Source organism: Loxodonta africana, chromosome 5 (genome assembly GCF_030014295.1).
Source record: "Loxodonta africana isolate mLoxAfr1 chromosome 5, mLoxAfr1.hap2, whole genome shotgun sequence".
NCBI lineage: Eukaryota > Metazoa > Chordata > Mammalia > Proboscidea > Elephantidae > Loxodonta > Loxodonta africana.
Window position 1 is genome coordinate 160,790,632 of NC_087346.1, and position 17,038 is coordinate 160,807,669.

At 50.2% G+C, this 17,038-nt stretch overlaps 1 protein-coding gene across 5 annotated transcripts in view; it reads left to right on the top strand.

Annotated features, from left to right (window-relative positions):
• Positions 1 to 17,038, top strand: part of AFAP1 (actin filament associated protein 1) — a 201,577-nt gene that overhangs the window by 120,669 nt on the left and 63,870 nt on the right. For all 5 annotated transcript variants that reach the window (XM_064286205.1, XM_064286201.1, XM_064286204.1 and 2 more), the window contains exons 7-9: positions 3,294 to 3,389; positions 7,163 to 7,244; positions 12,338 to 12,487. In XM_064286205.1, the coding sequence (XP_064142275.1) occupies positions 3,294 to 3,389; positions 7,163 to 7,244; positions 12,338 to 12,487 (328 nt within the window). The remainder of the gene's footprint in view (positions 1 to 3,293; positions 3,390 to 7,162; positions 7,245 to 12,337; positions 12,488 to 17,038) is intronic.

The following is a 17,038-nucleotide window of genomic DNA, read 5'->3' on the forward strand; positions in this document are numbered from 1 at the left end:
GGATGGTGACACTTTGTCTCACATACTTTGGACATGTTATCAGGAGGGACCAGGCCCTGGAGAAGGACATCCTGCTTGGTAGCAGGTCAGCGAAAAAGAAGAAGACCCTCAACGAGATGGTCTGACACAGTGGCTACAACAAGCTGTTCAAATATAGCAACGATTGTGAGGATGGCTCAGGACCAGGCAGCGCTTCATTCTACTGTACATCGGGTCGCTATGAGTCAGACTTGTCTCCACAGCAAGTGATCTCAGCAGTCCGTACTGAAGGCTGCGGTCTTAATCTTCCTCAGTAAGTGCTTCCAGTCCTCTTCACTTTCAGCAAGCAAGGCTGTGTCATCCGCATAACGCAGGTTGTTAATGAGTCTTCCTCCAATCCTGATGCCCCCTTCTTCTTCACAGAGTCCAGCTTCTCGGATTATTTGCTCAGCATACAGGTTGAATAAGTATGGTGAAAGGATACGGCCCTGATACACACCTTTCCTGACTTTAAACCAATCAGCATCCCCTTGTTCTGTCTGAGCAACTGCCTCTTGGTCTATGTAAAGGTTCCTCATGAGCACGATTAAGTGTTCTGGAATTCCCATCTTTGCAAGGTTATCAATAATTTGTTATGATCCACACAGTTGAATGCCTTTGCGTAGTCAATAAAACACAGGTAAATATCCTTCTGGTATTCCCTGCTTTCAGCCAGGATCCATCTGACATCAGCAATGATTTCCCTGGTTCCACGTCCTCTTTTGAATCCAGCCTGAATTTCTGGCAGCTCCCTGTTGATGTATGCTGCACCCATTTTTGAATATCTTCAGCAAAACTTTACTTGCATGTGATACTAATGATATTGTTCAATAATTTCCACATTCTGTTGAATCATCTTTCTTTGAAATAGGCATAAATATGAATCTCTTCCAGTCGGTTGGCCAAGTAGCTGTCTTCCATATTTCTTGTCATGAACGATTGAGCACCTCCAGCGCCACATCCATTTGTTGAATCATCTCAGTTGGTATTCTGTCAAATCTTGGGACCTTGTCTTTTGTCAACGCCTCCAGTGCAGCTTGGACCTCTTCCTTTAGTACCGTCAGCTCTTGATCACACGCTGCCTCCTGAAATGGTTGAACGTTGACCAGTTCCTTCTGGTGCAGTGAGAATGCCTGTTGCACATACTCACCAGCGTTTGGTGTTGTCAGGGTTTGGGATTTTAGCCATTCTGATGGGTGCGTGGTGGTGCAGGCAGTCCCTGGGTTACACCGTCTGACTAACGGACAGCTCATACTTAGGAGCAGTTAAATGCAATGGTCCTTATTAATGAACGCACACACTACTTTGTGATGCTCATGAAAACATTGCATAGTTTGGAAGTGTTTCTGAAGTGTTTTATATATGCATCCAGAGCCAAACCTGTTGCTGTCAAGTCGATTCCAACTCATAGCAACCCTATAGGATGGAGTAGAACTGCCCCACAGGGTATCCAAGGAGCAGCTGGTGGATTCGAACAGCCAACCATATACTCAGACAAACGTTTGACTAACTGACGCTAACTAAGAACTACATGCACCTGTTCTGACTTACCTACAAATTCAGCTTGGAGACAGACTCAGGAACGGATGTTGTTATAGCCTGGGGGTTGCCTGTATCTCCTTGCTGTTTTGACTGTCCTTCTATTTTTTGTCCCTATAGAATTTCTATTCACGAAATAGACCACTGGGACCCAAGGCCTTATAATAACTGATTGCACAGTCTGTTCTAGGCACCGTTTTCAGGGATTTAAACTTCAGAAGGTCGATCCTAGTGCATGTTAGGACTCCCTGGTGGTGGAAACAGTTAACACGCTCAGCTGCTAACTGAAAAGTTGGTAGTTCAAACCCACCCACTGGTACTGAGGAAGAAAGACGTGGTGACCTGCTTCTCAAAAAGTCAGCCATTGAAAACCCTATGGAGCACAGTTCTAGTGTGACGTACTTGGGGTTACTGTGAGCTGTAGTTTACTGAACAGCTGCTGGCTTGGTTTTTTTCGTTTTTTCTTTAACTAGTGCATCTGTGTTTTGGGGATGGGGACACTGAAGTGCAGAGCCATTAGTTAATTACTGTAATCCAGGCCAGAGCCCAGATGAAACCCAGGCGTTGTGGCTCCAAGCTCACGCTCTTGAGTCCAGTGCTGCTTTGCCTCCAGAATGTGAGCCCTATGGCTCCCCGACCTGATGTGCACCATGGTTTCTCACTGTGTTTCTGTGCCATCCTGTCCCCTCACCTGGCCACAGCTCTACCTAACCTGGCTTTTGCCACCCCGCCCCCCATGGCCTGTCTCTGTCACCTCTTGCCACACAGTCCCTGGCTTCCTGCTCCTAGACACCTCACCCCGACCGTGGGCCCTTCGCTCCCTCGTCCCCTCTGCCCGGGACCCTTTCCCACCTGTTCCTCCTGTGGCCTCACCCTCTGGTCATGCAGCTCAGAGCGACTTCATCCCAGCGTGGCCGTCTGGAATGGCTGCCCACCTTTCTGTCAAGATGCCCCTTTTCTTCTGTGTAGCGCTTACTGCTGTCTGAATCGTTTTTTGGGGGGATATATTCATTGAGGGGTGATAGTCATTATTTATGAATGTAGGCAAGTGGTGGCACAAACAGGAGGCACTCAGCTAATAACCGAAAGGCTGGTGGTTTGAATTCACCCAGAGGTTCCTCGGAAGAAAGGCCTGACAATCTACTTCCGAACAGTCACAGCCACTGGGAACCCTGGGGAGCAGGTCTACTCTGAAATGTGTCAGGTCACCGTGAATTGGAATCAACTCAACAAATGATTTGTATTTTAAAGCTGCCCTGGTAGTGCAACAGTTAAGCACTCAACTGCTAAATGAAAGGTTGGCGGTTCAAACCCACCCAGCAGCTTCATGGGAGAAAGGCTGGTGATCTGTTTCTGTAAAGATTACAGCCTAGAAAACCCTATGGGGCAGTTCTACTCTGTCCTGTAGGGTCACTAGGGCCCGGAATTGACTTGACCGTACACAAGACAACAGCCTGGCTGTATCAGTGTTTCTGGGGTGGGAGCTCCACCCCGTATGTGTTGTTCCCTGCTGGGTCCACAAGACTCATCTGTACCCGGAACCTAATACGCATTTGGCGAATGAATGAGTGAGCACACAAACATGCGAATACACGCATCCTGGAACTTAGCACCAGGTGCTTGGAGCCCACGGGTTTTCCCACCCCCTGTATTATCTCTTCCGAGCTCACCTGGAGGCTAGACCCTTTATTTGTCTCTGCCTTTGGTGTGCTCAAACCTGTCTATGCTCATTTCAGGTGATAAAGGAAGTCTACAGTGGCTGCAGTGGGCCCATGGACTCAGAATGCCCTCCTCCGTCAAGTTCCCCCGTGCAAAAGGCAGAGCTCGAGAAGGTAAGTGTCTCAGGCAGGTCTTGGAAGACAGATCCAGTAAGATATGTATAAACATATACAGAGAGCTGGAGAAGGTAGGTGTCTCAGGCAGGTCTTGGGAGACAGATCCAGTGAGATATGTATGAACATATAGAGAGAGCTGGAGAAGGTAGGTGTCTTGGGCAGGTCTTGGGAGACAGATCCAGGGAGATACGTATGAACATATAGAGAGCTGGAGAAGGTAAGTGTCTCAGGCAGGTCTTGGGAGACAGATCCAGAGAGATACATATGAACATACAGAGAGAGCTCCAGAAAGAGAGAATGAGGTTGATTTACTTCAAGGGATCGGCTCACTGTAGGGTAGGATTAGGATTATAGGGGCTACAAGTCTAAAACCTGTAGGTCAGGTGGCAGGGGTGATATTGCATCCCGAGGTCTCCTTGCATCCCAAAATCTGTGGGTCAGGTGACAGGAAGAGTGCAGAATGGAGAGAGAGAGAGAGTATCTGCTAAAATATCTATTTATAGTCTGGAGGTAGGAACACCCTAAGGAAACTCCCGTTTCAACTGATTGATTGATTACATCACGTTAGATTACATTACATTATGGAGGATGATTATATTACGTCACACCACATCACAACGTATCACATTACAGAAGAGCAACTAGTCTAGAGTTTGGCCCAACCTGCACGGCAACTGTCCCACAGGCTCCCCTGGGCACACGTGGACTGTATCCCTCCTGAGTGCTGTGGTCATTCTGAGCCTCAGTTGCCTCCTCTCTTCCATGGGAATAATAATCGTCATAGGAGTGTTGTGACGCTCAGGAGAGATGACGGAAAAAAAGTGCCTGGCCCAGGACCTGGAATACAGTAGGCACTAAATAAATGCACCTTCCCAAAAGTCTGTTCCCAGTCAGCCAGGAGGAGCCCCCGTCCCTGTCTGCCCTGCTCTCCCTTGCTTTACTCACTGGAAGGCAGAATGAGAGACAGCAGCGGGGCTGATGACACCCCTTCTGGCCAGAAGTGTAAGGCCCACATCTGTCTCACCGCGTGCAGGTGCTCCCCAGCTGCGTGTATTTTCTGTGCGTAACTGATCTTGTTTGCCCAGCATCTCTGGCTTCCCGACAGTGGTGTTCTAGGTGGCTTATGCCTGATGACTTCCCTGATCCCCCAGTTTAGCCATTGCCGTAGATAGATTTCTTTTGGTCTGTCCTCATCCTGATTGGGGACATAGCAGCCCTGTTGTTCCTGTTTTCTTCCTGAAAATAAAATGGTTAATGGCTCACTTCAGAACGTTCAGGAAAACATCAGTAGGGGTCACTCATCTGTCCACCACCAGGAGGCAGCTCCACCTAACACTCTGCATTTTTTCAATCAGTTTTTTTTTTCTAGTCATGTGTTTGTTTTAAGGAGCCCTGGTGGCGCAATGGTTAAGTATGTAGCTGCTAACTGGAAGCTCAGCGGTCTGAACCTCCTTAGCAGCTCTGCAGGAGAAGGACCTGGCGACCTGCTCCCGTAAAGATCACAGCCTAGGAAATCCTGTGGAGCAGCTCCCCTCTGTCACATGGGGCCACTATGAGTCAGAATCCACCCCACGGCACACGACAACAACAACAATGTATTTCTTTCACAATTTGCATGATAGTAACCCTAACATTTCTTGTACTACTGTTTTTTTCACTACCTTTGTATTATTTGTACTTTTCCAGGTTTTTTGTAATATTAGTACTTAGGATTCCTAAGAATAATACAGAAACCCCCCCAAAGTGCTAATAATACAAAAGTATGTGGGAGAAAAACAAAAACACTTAGCGCTCCTAAGAAGGGGGCAGCGGTGGTCCGGCGGTAGAATCCTCGCCTGCCATGTGGGAGACCGGGGTTCGATTCCCGGCCAGCGCACCGCATGTGCACCCCCGCCTGCCTGTCAGTGGAGGCGTGTGGTGCTGTGACGCTGGACAGGTTTCAGTGCAGCTTCCAGACGAAGGTGGACTAGGAAGAAAGGCCTGGAGAGCTACTTACGGAAATCAGCCAGTGAAAACCCTGGGGATCACAACGGTCTGATCCACACCAGTCACGGCGCTGGTGCAGGTTGGCATTTCTTTCTGTTGTGGAGGGGTCGCCATAAGTCAGCGCCGGCTCAACAGCAGCTAACAGCAACTTCTAGGAATCATTTTTGCATTTTCATCAGCTGAATAACATGAAATTTATGGGGTGATACTATCAACAACCATGGAAGCAGCAGTCAAGAAATCAAAGAACGTATTGCATTGGGCAGTTTTGCTGCAAAAGACCTCTTTAAAGTGTTGAAAAGCAAAGATGTCACCTTGAACACTAAGGTGCGCCTGACCCAAGCCATGGTGTTTTCAATGGCATCATATGCATGTGAAAGCTGGACAATGAATAAGGAAGGCCGAAGAAGAACTGACGCCTTTGAATTGTGGTGTTGGCGGAGAATATTGAATATACCATGGACTGCCAAAAGAGCGAACAAATCTGTCTTGGAAGAAGTGCGGCCAGAATGCTCCTTAGAGGCAAGGATGGCGAGACTGCATCTTACATACTTTGGGCATGTTGTCAGGAGTGACCAGACCCTGGAGAAGAACATCACGCTTGGTAAGGTAGAGGGCCATCGCAAAAGAGGAAGACCCTCAAGGAGATGGACTGACACAGTGGCTGCAACAGTGGGCTCACGCATAGCAACAATTGTGAGGATGGCGCAGGACTGGGCAGTGTTTTGTTCTGTTGTACACAGGGTCACTATGAATCAGAACCAAAATGACGGCACCTAACAACAAAAGCCACAACAGCGATCACTTTAAGAAGGCCTGGTGGGGCAGTGGTGACAGCTCTCGCATTTAGAACCCACGAACTGTTTCTGAGGAGAAAGATGCGGCCGTCTGCTTCCGTAAAGGTTCTAGCCTTGGAAACCTGTGGGGCAGTTCTTCTCTGTCCTGTGGGGTCGCTGTAAGTCGAATCGACTCGACGGCAACGGGCATTGTCACTTGTAGTACTAGTCTGCCCTCCTCCCGCCCCAGCTCTTATTTTCAATTTTAAGCATTCTAAAACGACCTGGTACTCTACGTCTCCTGCAGAAGTCTCTGCTGTGGACCTGTCACCTGAGAATACATCCCTAGAAGCTGAATTGCTAGGCCAAAGGACAGAGAACTCTTTTTCAAAGATTTTGATTCACATGGCTAATTGAGCCCCTCTCCAAAAGGGAGCTCCCATTTGATTCGCACAGGCACGCATTCCTCTTTCCCAGCACTCAGGTTCCAGTGGGGATTCTCGCTTCCTTACCTTTGCTTTCTGAGCCTTTGCCAGACCCACGGACCGTTGACCCGGGTTCCATGGGGTCCTGGGCTGGCGGGCCGGGCCGTGCTGGCTCTTGGTCACCACAGGTGGACCCGTAACAGGTGTCCCCTGTTGCTGTCTGTTGCCCTGGTGCTGGCCCTGACTCACGGTGCCCCCACGCACAGTGGAACAAGACACTGCCAGGCCCATCCCCGTGATCGGTCTCAGATGGGACTGTTGTGACCCACAGGGCTTTCACCGGCTGATCTTCCGTGCGGCTAGTATTACTCCAGCGAGCCTGCACTTTCTCTGCGGTGTTTTGATGCTTTGGTCGCACCTTCCCAGCTCACCTCTGTGGCAGCCGATCCCTGACTGTCTCTGGGTAGCTGTGAATTTGACCCCCATTTTCTCTAGCTTTGGCAATGACTGGTAATTGTTCTGTGAGACACCCCTCGGCCCAGGTGGCCCTTTTAAGAAGAGCTTCATCCTTTTCTCCCGACAGAAGCTGTCTTCAGAGAGGCCGAGCTCCGACGGGGAGGGCGTTGCAGAAAACGGAATCGCTGTGTGCAATGGCAAAGAGCAAGGTGAGTTCCGCTCAGACCAGATGTACATAAACTGAAAAATAAAATGAAAAGTGTGCAGCCAGCTCCGCCAGCTCCAGTTCTGTGGGAGCTTTCCTTGGTACAGCCACTTCCTCAGGTGTTGTTCTGTCTCCACCTGCTAGCGTCCCCAGAAACCCCTTTGTGTAGCATGAGCCCTGCGAGTCTTTGTGTTCTGCCCTGCCAAACCTCGTCTAGGTGTTCCTCAGCTGTCGTTCATGTGTGCCCTGCACGGGGTTACATGTACGAGTCACAGCAGGCGGCTTCCTCACTTGGCTGACCGTGGAGGAGAGATGTCACTGGGAGCAGCCAGTGTCCGGCTTAGACACCTTCAGGCGATGGGGCAGACACTCACGCCCCATCCCAGCTCTGCCTTTGCTTAGCCATGCGGCCTCGGGCAAGTCCTTTCTCTCTTCAGTGAGCCTCAGTTTCCCCATCTTTAAAATGAGGAGGCTGCACTTGCAGATTTCAAAGTTTTTTTTGTTTTGCTTTTTTAAAGTCAGCTTTACTGCTGTTAGCTGCCATCAGCTCAGCCCCCAACTCTTGGCTACCCCGTGCGTAGTACACTACCCGTTCCTTCGTCATCCCCGTGATCGGTCATGGATTGGACTGTTGCGATCCACAGAGTTCTCACTGGCTGATTTGTGCAAATAGATCACTGGCCCTTCCTTCCTAGTCCATCTTAGTCCGGAAGCTGCACTGAAACCTGGTCAGCCTTACGGCAACATGCAGGCCTCCACAGACAGATGGGGGTGGCCGTGCATGAGATGCACTGGCCGGGAATTGAACTTGGGTCTCCTGCATACAAGGAGAGCGTTCTACCCCTGAGCACCACAGCCTCATGAGTCAGCTTTGTAGAGCTATAATTCACAAACAGGAAAGTTCCCCCTTTTTGGCGTACAGTTTTGTGAGTTTTGACAGGCTCTCACAGGCACGTAAGCACCACCACAGTTGAGATGGAGAAACATTCCTCTCACCCTGAAATGTTTCCCGTGCTGCTTGGTCGTCCTCCCTCCCTTGACCCCCAGCCCCTGGTGACTGCTGATCCATGCTCTGCTCCTGCAGGGCTGCCTTTTCCAGGGTTCCCTGTGAGGAATGGGGCCCCAGTGGAGCAGTGCTTAAGAGCTCAGCTGCCAACCACAAGGTCGGCAGTTCCAATCCACCAGCCACTCCTTGGAGACCCTATGGGGTGGTTCTACTCTGTCCTATAGGGTCACTACGAGTCGGAATCAACTAGATGGCAACAGGTTTGGTTTGGTTTTAGTTTCTCCCTCGAAGCTGCTGGGTGGGTTCAAATTGCCAGCCTTTTGGTTAGCAGCCTAGTGCTTAACCATTGCTCCACCATGACTCCTCTCTTGAATAGAGAAGACAATAAATAGTTACCGAAGGAAGTTAGGAGTCTAAATAAAGCCTAACCCTCTCCCTTAGCTTTGTTCTCACTGCTCACTTTTGGAGGATTTGCCATCGGCTGATTTCAGTAAAGGCCCCTCTGACCTGGCCGTGCTGTGACTCAGATATGTTTCTCTGCAGTCTGCCCGGAAAACCCTCAATCCTTAACTTTTCCTACGTGCTTAGAACCTCCACCAGAGAGAGACAGGCCCTGCTGACGACATGCGGACAAAGCCACAGGAGAGATTCTAAACCCCCACTTCTTCTCTCAAGACGACTGTCCCAGGCGTCTAATCCCCCGTGCAGCTGGTTCCTGTGGGTTAGCTACACCTACTGACTTGGCGGCTGATGGGAAGAGGGAGGTTTGAGGTCCCAGGGCCTGTCCACATGCAAGCTCTGATTGTTGACAGCTAGCATAGCGCACGTTCAAGATTTAAGGATTTTTTTACTGGATCTCCTGGCAGACATTTTTATAAATCTTCCTGGGATGTGAATTCCCACCTCAACCACTGGCCTGAAGACAAAGGCGTCTAGATCCCCATGTATGTGGAGTAATGGGGAGCTGTGTGGGCCGATGGTGTTAGCGGCTTTGAAATGTCCAGAGTGCCTTCCAACCTAGGGAGCTCAGCTTCCAGCATTGTCTCAGACATTGCTCCGTTCTGATCCGTAAGGTCTTCACTGGTCGACTTTGAGAGCAGATCGCCAGGCTTTCTTCCTAGTCTGGTTTAGTCTGGAAGGTTCATTGAATCCTGCCCACCATGGTGGCCCTACTGGTGTTTGAAAAACCCGTGGCATAGCTTCCGGCATCACAGCAACATGCCAGCGACAAACAACCGACTTCAGTGCGACAAACTGACAGACGAGTGGGGGTCGTAACTCTATTTGCTTTGCTAAATCCTGCCTTTTGTTCAATAAACAGCATCAACATGTTCTCAGTGGTTTCTCTCTCCAATTCCTGCATGCTGTATGACTTTTCTTCCATAGATCCCTGCACTTCGGGTTTCGCAAAATAAGTGTGTCCTCAGGGAACTAAAGGTATTAGTTATCCCATTTCCTTGTAGCTTAGAGTCCAGCAAGTACTGCGTCAGCAACAACAGATCTGAGCAGAATTGGAAGCGAATCCAAGAGCGCAGCCAGTTTCAGTCCATTGTTTTGTCGTGAGAGGAATGATGTCACCTCCAAGGACGGATTTTCTCAGGGCTCACGGGTCTTCCGAAGGCTGTCTAGGCACCGTCCTTGTCCTCAACCAACAGCATCTTCTTTTTAAAAGAATTTTATTGTGTTTTAGGTGAAAGTTTACAGCACAAATTAGTTTCTCATTCAAAAATGTATACACAAATCATTTGGGGCCGTGGGTTGCAGTCCCCGGCACGCGTCAGCACTCTCCCCATCCCCTTTCCGCCCTGGGTTCCCGTGTCCATCCGTCCAGTTTTCCTTTCCCTTCGTCGAGGTGTTGCCCCTTTGGTCTTGTATACCTGAGTGAACTAGGAAGTACATTCCTCACGTGTGTTATTGTTTGTTTTATAGACCTGTCAATTTTTGGCTGAAAGGTAGGCTTTGGGAGTGGCTTCAGTCTGAGTCAGCAAGGTGTCCAGGGGCCATAGTCTTGGGGTTCCTCCAGTCTCTGTCGGACCAGTAAGTCTGGTCTTGTTTTGTGAATTTCAATTTTTTTCTACTTTTTTCTCCTGGTCTGACCCAAACCTTCTATTGTGATCCCTGTCAGAGGGTTGGTGGTGGTAGCTGGGCACCTTCTAGCTCTTCTGGCCTCAGGCTGGTGGAGGCTGTGGTTCACGTGGCCTGTTAGTCTTTGGGCTACTGTTTTCCTTGTGTCTCTGATTTTCTTCATTCTCATTTGTTCTGAATGTGATCGGACCAACAGATGCATTTAGATGGCTGCTCACAAGCTTTTAAGACCCCAGATACTACTCGCCAAAGTAGGATGTGGAACATTTTATGAGCTATGCTATTCCAATTGACCTAAATGTCCACTAAGACCACAGTCCCCAGCCCTCAGCCCCAGTAACTTGGTCCCTCACGGAGTGTGGATGTGTCTAGGAAGCTTCTGTGACTTTGCCCTGGTCGGGTTGTGCTGACTTCCCCTATATTGTGTGTTGTCTTTCCCTTCACAAAGTTGACACTTGTCTACTATCTAGTTGGTGATTTCCCCTCCCCATCCCTCTCCTCCCTCGTAACCATCAAAGATTGTTTTTTTTCTGTGTGTAACCCTTTTCTTGAGTTTTTATAATAGGAGTTGTCTTAGTCATTTAGTGCTGCCGTAACAGAAAATACCACAAGTGGATGCCTTTAACAAAGACTAATTTATTTTCTCACGGTCTAGTGGGTTACAAGTCCAAATTCAGGGCGCTGGCTCCAGGGAAAGGCTTTCTCTCTCTGTCGCCTCTGGAGGAAGGTCCCTGTCTACAGTCTTCCCCTGGTCAAGGAGCTGCTCAGGCGCAGGGACCCCACGTCCAAAGGACATGCTCTGCTCCTGGTGCTGCTTTCTTGGTGGTATGAGGTCCCCAACTCTGCTTGTTTCCCTTTCCTTTTATCTCTTGTAAGATAAAGCGTGGTCCAGGCCACATCCCAGGGAAACTCCCTTTACATTGGATTAGGGAGGTGACCTGAGTGAGGGTGGTGTTACAATCCCACCCTAATCCTTTTTAATATAAAAGTATAATCACAAAATGGAGGACAACCACACAGTACTGGGAATCATGGCCTAACCAAGTTAACACATATTTTTGGGGGGACACAATTCAGTCCATGACAGCAGTCTCATTCAATATTCGTCCTTTTGTGATTGACTTACTTCACTCGGCTTAATGCCCTCCAGACTGTTGTGAGATGTTTCGTTGTCATTATGCGATATTCCGTTGTGTGTATGTACTGTAATTTGTTTATCCATTCATCTGCTGATGGGCACTTAGCTTGTTTCCATCTTTTGCTCTCGTGAGCAATACTGCAGTGAACATGGGTGTGCACATGCTTTTTAAGGAGCCGCCATATTGTTTCCCACAGTGGTTTTACCATTTTATATTCCCACCAGCAGTGCCTAAGAGTTCCATTCTCCCTGCAACCTCTCCAACATTTGTTATATTCTGCTTAATGCCAATAATGTCTGGGTGATTCTTTCCTTTTTTTGAGATTTTATTTTTTGATGTTGAGAATACTGTATTTTTACACAAATAAAGCATTTGTTCTATGTTTGTTTACCAACCCCACCCTCCCCTATGAGGTATTTTCATAAGCGCTACAATGCCAGTTTTTCTACATGTTGTGTATGTGTGCACGTGTGTGTGTGTGTGTGTGTGTGTGTGTATTCCCAGCCTGCTGCAGAGTGGAGGCTCCCTGCAGGCAGCCCTGTTCTCCGCTGTGACCTTCTCTTCTGTGAGTATGTGTGTATCCAGGTGTGTATGTGCCTATGGGCCTGTGGTGTGTGTGTGCGTGTGTGTTTGTATGTGTGTGCGTTCCCAGCCCACTCCAGAATGGAAGCTCCCTGTGGGCTGCTTGTCTCTGCTGTGACCCTCTGTCCTAGCATGTCTGCCCGCAGCTGGCACATAATGGGCTCAATAAGTACATGCTGGGGAAGAAAGAATTTGTTGTGACTTTATATATACTTTATTTTTTATCTTTTTCCAACTGAAGTTTAAAACATGCTGATTTGTTGTTCCTGTTGTTATTCTTGGTAGTCAAGAGGAAGAAGAACCCCAAAGCAGAGGCCAAGGGCACTGTTTCTAAAGTCACCGGGAAGAAAATCACCAAGATCATCGGCCTGGGGAAGAAGAAGCCGTCCACCGATGAGCAGACCTCCTCGGCCGAGGAAGACGTCCCCACCTGCGGTAAGACAGCCGCTCACTGGCCGGTCCTGGTCGCCTAGCGCCTCCCTTCTCTCCGGGGCCTCCCTGTGTCAAGTTTATCCGCATTCACTAACGTGGGCTCTTTTAAATTGGATTTGTGATCACTTGAATTGTGGGAAGTGTATTAAATTTTTGCATTTTTATTGGTTATTAATGAAAGACTTTGTAGGGAGTTGAGATGATCTCTGAGGTTCTTTTCAAGGTACAAACTTCTATCTCTAGCCTCATGAGGTTCTCCCAGACCCCTTTTGTTGTTGTTGGGTGCCATGGAGCCTATTCAACTCATAATGACCATATATGACAGAGTAGAACTGCCCCATAGGGTTTCCTAGGCTGTAATCTTTACAGGAGCAGATCACCAGGTCCTTTCTCCTTCAGAACTTCTGGGTGGGTTCAAACCGCTGACCTTTCGATTAGCAGCCAAGTGTTTAACCGTTTATAACACCAAACCAAAACCCGTTGCCATTGAGTTGATTCCGACTCATAGCGACCCTATAGGACGGAGTTGAACTGCCCCATAGAGTTTCCAAGGAGCGCCTGGTGGATTCAAACTGCCAGCCTTTTGGTTAGCAGCCATAGCACTTAACCACTACGCCACCAGGATTTCCTTTGTGACACCAGGGCTCTTTAAACTCCTTTAAGTAACGTTAAACTAGGACATACAAGTGCCATTTGCTGAACAGGAAGGAGGGAACTTAAGGTTTGGGAAAACACCTATGGAGCTGGGGCCAGCTCCTCCTCCTCGCTGAAGTGATAAACTTTCTCACGGTACTACAGTTCTCCAACTTAGTTTCTCATCCGAGTTTGCTGACCATCTCCAACAACCGGCCTTTCATTCAGCCAGTGTCTGTGGGGCGGCTGCTGTTTGTCAGGCCTGAGTTGAGCACATAGGAACACAGGGTCCCTGCCCTCACAGAGCTTCCTGTCCGGTAGGGAAGACAAGGGTAGAGCTTACTAAGCAGCCAGGCTTCCGAAAGCCAGGCAGCCTTTTGAAGTCATAAGATGAAGACGGTATTTATTTAAAGGCCGGGGGGTGGGGACTATAATTATTCTTACTACCACAGCTGCCCTGTCAGCATGCCACCAGTATAAATCCCACAGTCCTTTTTGTTTGTATAGTAATTCATTCACACCTCTCTCTGTCTCTCTCTGTCTCTGTCTCTCTGTTTCTCTCTCTCTCTGTCTCTTTGCTTCTCTCTCTCTCTGTCTCTTTGTTTCTCTGTCTGCCCATCTGTCTCTGTCTCTCTCTCTTATTGAGCACGCACCACACTGGGTTTTATTTGAGGAAACCAAAAGGTGTATAATTTGGGTCCTGCCCCTGAGTGTACAGCTTGGTCCCCCACAGAGCTGCACCGAGTCCCGGGCGTGAGCCTGGGCTGATGGGCCGTTCACACGGTGAGCCTTGCAGGCCAGGAGGAGGCAGATGGCAGAGCTCTGGGCCTCTCTTTAGAGAAGGTAAGGCTAGTGCTGCTTTTGAAGGAAAGACAGGCGCATTTCAGCTCCCCGCTGAGTTCGGGGCTGTGGACATAGGAAGCCATGGACTACACATTTTAGTTGTGGGCTTCCTTAACCTGTCCAGCGCCTTGGTCCGGTGCAGACAGTGAGCTGAGGGGTGGGAGTAGCTGTGCAGACCCCAGGGAAGGCCTGGGGGCTGCGGGTGTCATCTCTCGAGGTTCACACTAGAGTGGTCTGCGGTGAGAGTGAGGGACAGGACCAAGGTCCAGCAGGAGGCCAGCACCTGCTCTGAGTCACAGGGGAGAGCGGTGGGGTGGGCACGCCGGCCCCACTCCACCCACCCTGGTGCAGCCATCTCCTCCACCCGTTTATCCACAAGAGCCCACCACGCTCATGGCCCCTTTGGATACTGACTGCACCCACGGAGGCCACGGCCAGCCCCACAGAGACCCCTGTGGATGCATAGCCGGCCGCTCGGCGGGGAGGACGGTGCCTCTCCACCTTTACATGTCCCTGAAAGGTCTCCAGCATCCCCGTGAGGTCTCCATTATCCCCGTGAGGTCTCCATTGTCCCCCTGGTATTCTCTAGGATCCCCGTGGGGGTCTCTAGCATCCCCCTGGGGTTCTCCAGGGTCCCTGTGGGGTCTCCAGGGTCTCTGTGAGGTCTCCAGGGTCCCCGGGGGGGGTCTCCATGGTCTCTGTGTGGTCTCCAGGGTCCCCATGGGGCTTTCCAGGGTCCCCATGGGGCTTTCCAGGGTCCCCATGGGGGTCCCCAGCCTGCCAGCACCCCTGTGGGAGATTTCTTCAAATGTGGTGAGAAGTGGACCACTTCGGCCGCCATGACAAGAGTGTCCTCATTCACGAGGTTTAAAGCCGCCATCTAGTTCTTCGTGAGGCCAGGGCACAGGGGAGGCAGATGGGAGGGGTCTCTGGGAATAAAGGGGGAAGGACTCCTCAGTTATTTTAGTGCAGCTGTGAAGCCTCAGGCAGGGAAGCTCCTGGGCCAGGCCCCAGAAGCCAGCCTGCCAGGTTGCTCCCCTGCAGCTGCCACCCTCCAGCTCCTGGGTGAGGAAGCGCTGAGCTGGATTGGCTTAGGGCAGCTGCTCAGGGCACCCAGCAGGCTCTTGGGGTGGCGGAGAGCTGAGTTCAAACCCCACTCCTCCGTATAGTGCAGCCTGGTCGGCTGTGCTTCCAGGCACAGAGCAGAGGCTGGCAGGGTGTCCCCAGTCCATCTTAGCCTGGGAGCTCTGCTGAAACCTGTCCACCATGGGTGACCCTATCACAGCAACACTCAAGCCACCACAGTTGGACAGACTGACAGACAAGGGGTGGTCTGCCATATAGGAAGCTTATATACTTCTCAGAGTTCCTGGTGGTTAATGTGCTCACTACTAACTGACAGGTTGGAGGTTTGAGTCCACCCAGTGGGCCTTAGAAGAAAGGCCCAGTGATTCACTTCTGAAAACTAGCCACAGAAAACCCTGTGGAGCACAGTCCTCCTCTGACATACGTGGGGTCACGGGTCAGGATCCACTCCACGCCAACTGTTTTCTATATGCTTCTCACTTTCTATCATCAAGCACTCACAAAAAAATCGGGGGGCCTTTCATCAAGGGGGCGGAAGGCATTCTTGGTGCAGGTCACCGTGTCGGGGTGCTGTGTGTGAGCTCTGTGGTGTATGTGGCTGTTGGAGGCCGGACAGCAAAGGTCGGGAAGGAGGTGCTTGAGCGCCGGCCGGACCGGGACCAGCTGTTGGTGGGATCTTGACTTTTGGTATTCTCCCCCTCCCCCTTGGTACCCCTTGGCTGCTTCTTGGGGGCCCCCCCCAGGTCCATTTCCTCTCAGCTGGTCATAATCCAATACTTGCTAAGATCTAACCAATAACTACTTCGGGATTAAAGGCCTCTCAAAAGTAGAACGTTTGAAAGGAACACTGGCCGTGTGTAACCAGAGCCCAGTAGCTTCGCAGCCAACACTCTCACTTCCCTTCCTGAAGAGAATAAATAAATGGAAACTTGGCCCCTGCTTCTAAAAACGGCCCCCGCCTGCCCAAAGGCAGCTGTGGAGTTTCAGAGGTCCCGGCACCGAGACCAGAGATGCCAGAGCCTGGGGACAGCTGAGTGTGGGAGGCCCATTGAAAACCTTCATCTGAGGCCTCATAAAGTTGGTTTTATAGTTCTAAGGATGACTTCTAATGCACGCCTGCCGTGGTTTTTCAAGAAACACCGGAGGGCTTTCTTTAGAACTGGGAGCAGAAATAACCTCAGAACGTGGAAGAATTCCCTGAGGTTAAGGTACAGTAACACCCCACCCACCACATCATGACACCAGGAAGCCAAACCCATTATCTTTGAGTTGGCCCCGACCCCTGGCAACCCCACGTGTGTCACAGCAGAACTGGGCTCCGTAGTGTTTTCAGTGGCTGCTTTTTGGGAAGTAGATCCCCAGGCCTTTCTTCTGAGGCACCTTTAGGTAGATTCGCACCTCCAACCTTTTGGTTAGTAGCGGAGAGCAAACCATTTGCTCCACTCAGGAATCATAACATGATAAGTTGGGCCCACAAATCCAAACTGTACGTGCCATTGCCTTCTCATGCAGTTCACTGAAGTGACCAGATCAGAGGTACCAGCCAGAGTGCCTCAGGAAGGGTCAGCTCTGCCTGTGCTGGCTGGACTGGCACTGCCTGGTGGTGGTGGTCTGCTCTAGCTTAGATATCCAGGAGGGTGATTCTGGACCCTGAGTGAGCGAGATTGGGGTGCTGGATGGGAAATATGGGACTCCAGCTTCTTACATGGGGTCTTCTTCCTGCTCCCACTCAGCTTCCCCTCTCCTCCCTGTTCTCTACCCAGAAACAGGAGCTTGGGCCCCTCTGAAGCAGAGGGGCCAGCGGGCTGGATGGAGGAGGTGAGCCACTGCCAAGGCGTACACTTCACTGTGACATTTATTGTCTATGTAAACGGGTCTGTTACCTGGTGTGGTTTTTTCCGTTTTTGGAACTGTGGATAAATCTGAAACCTGTAGCCGTCTATTCAGTTCTGACTCATAGCAACCCTATAGGACAGAGTAGAAAGAAAACAA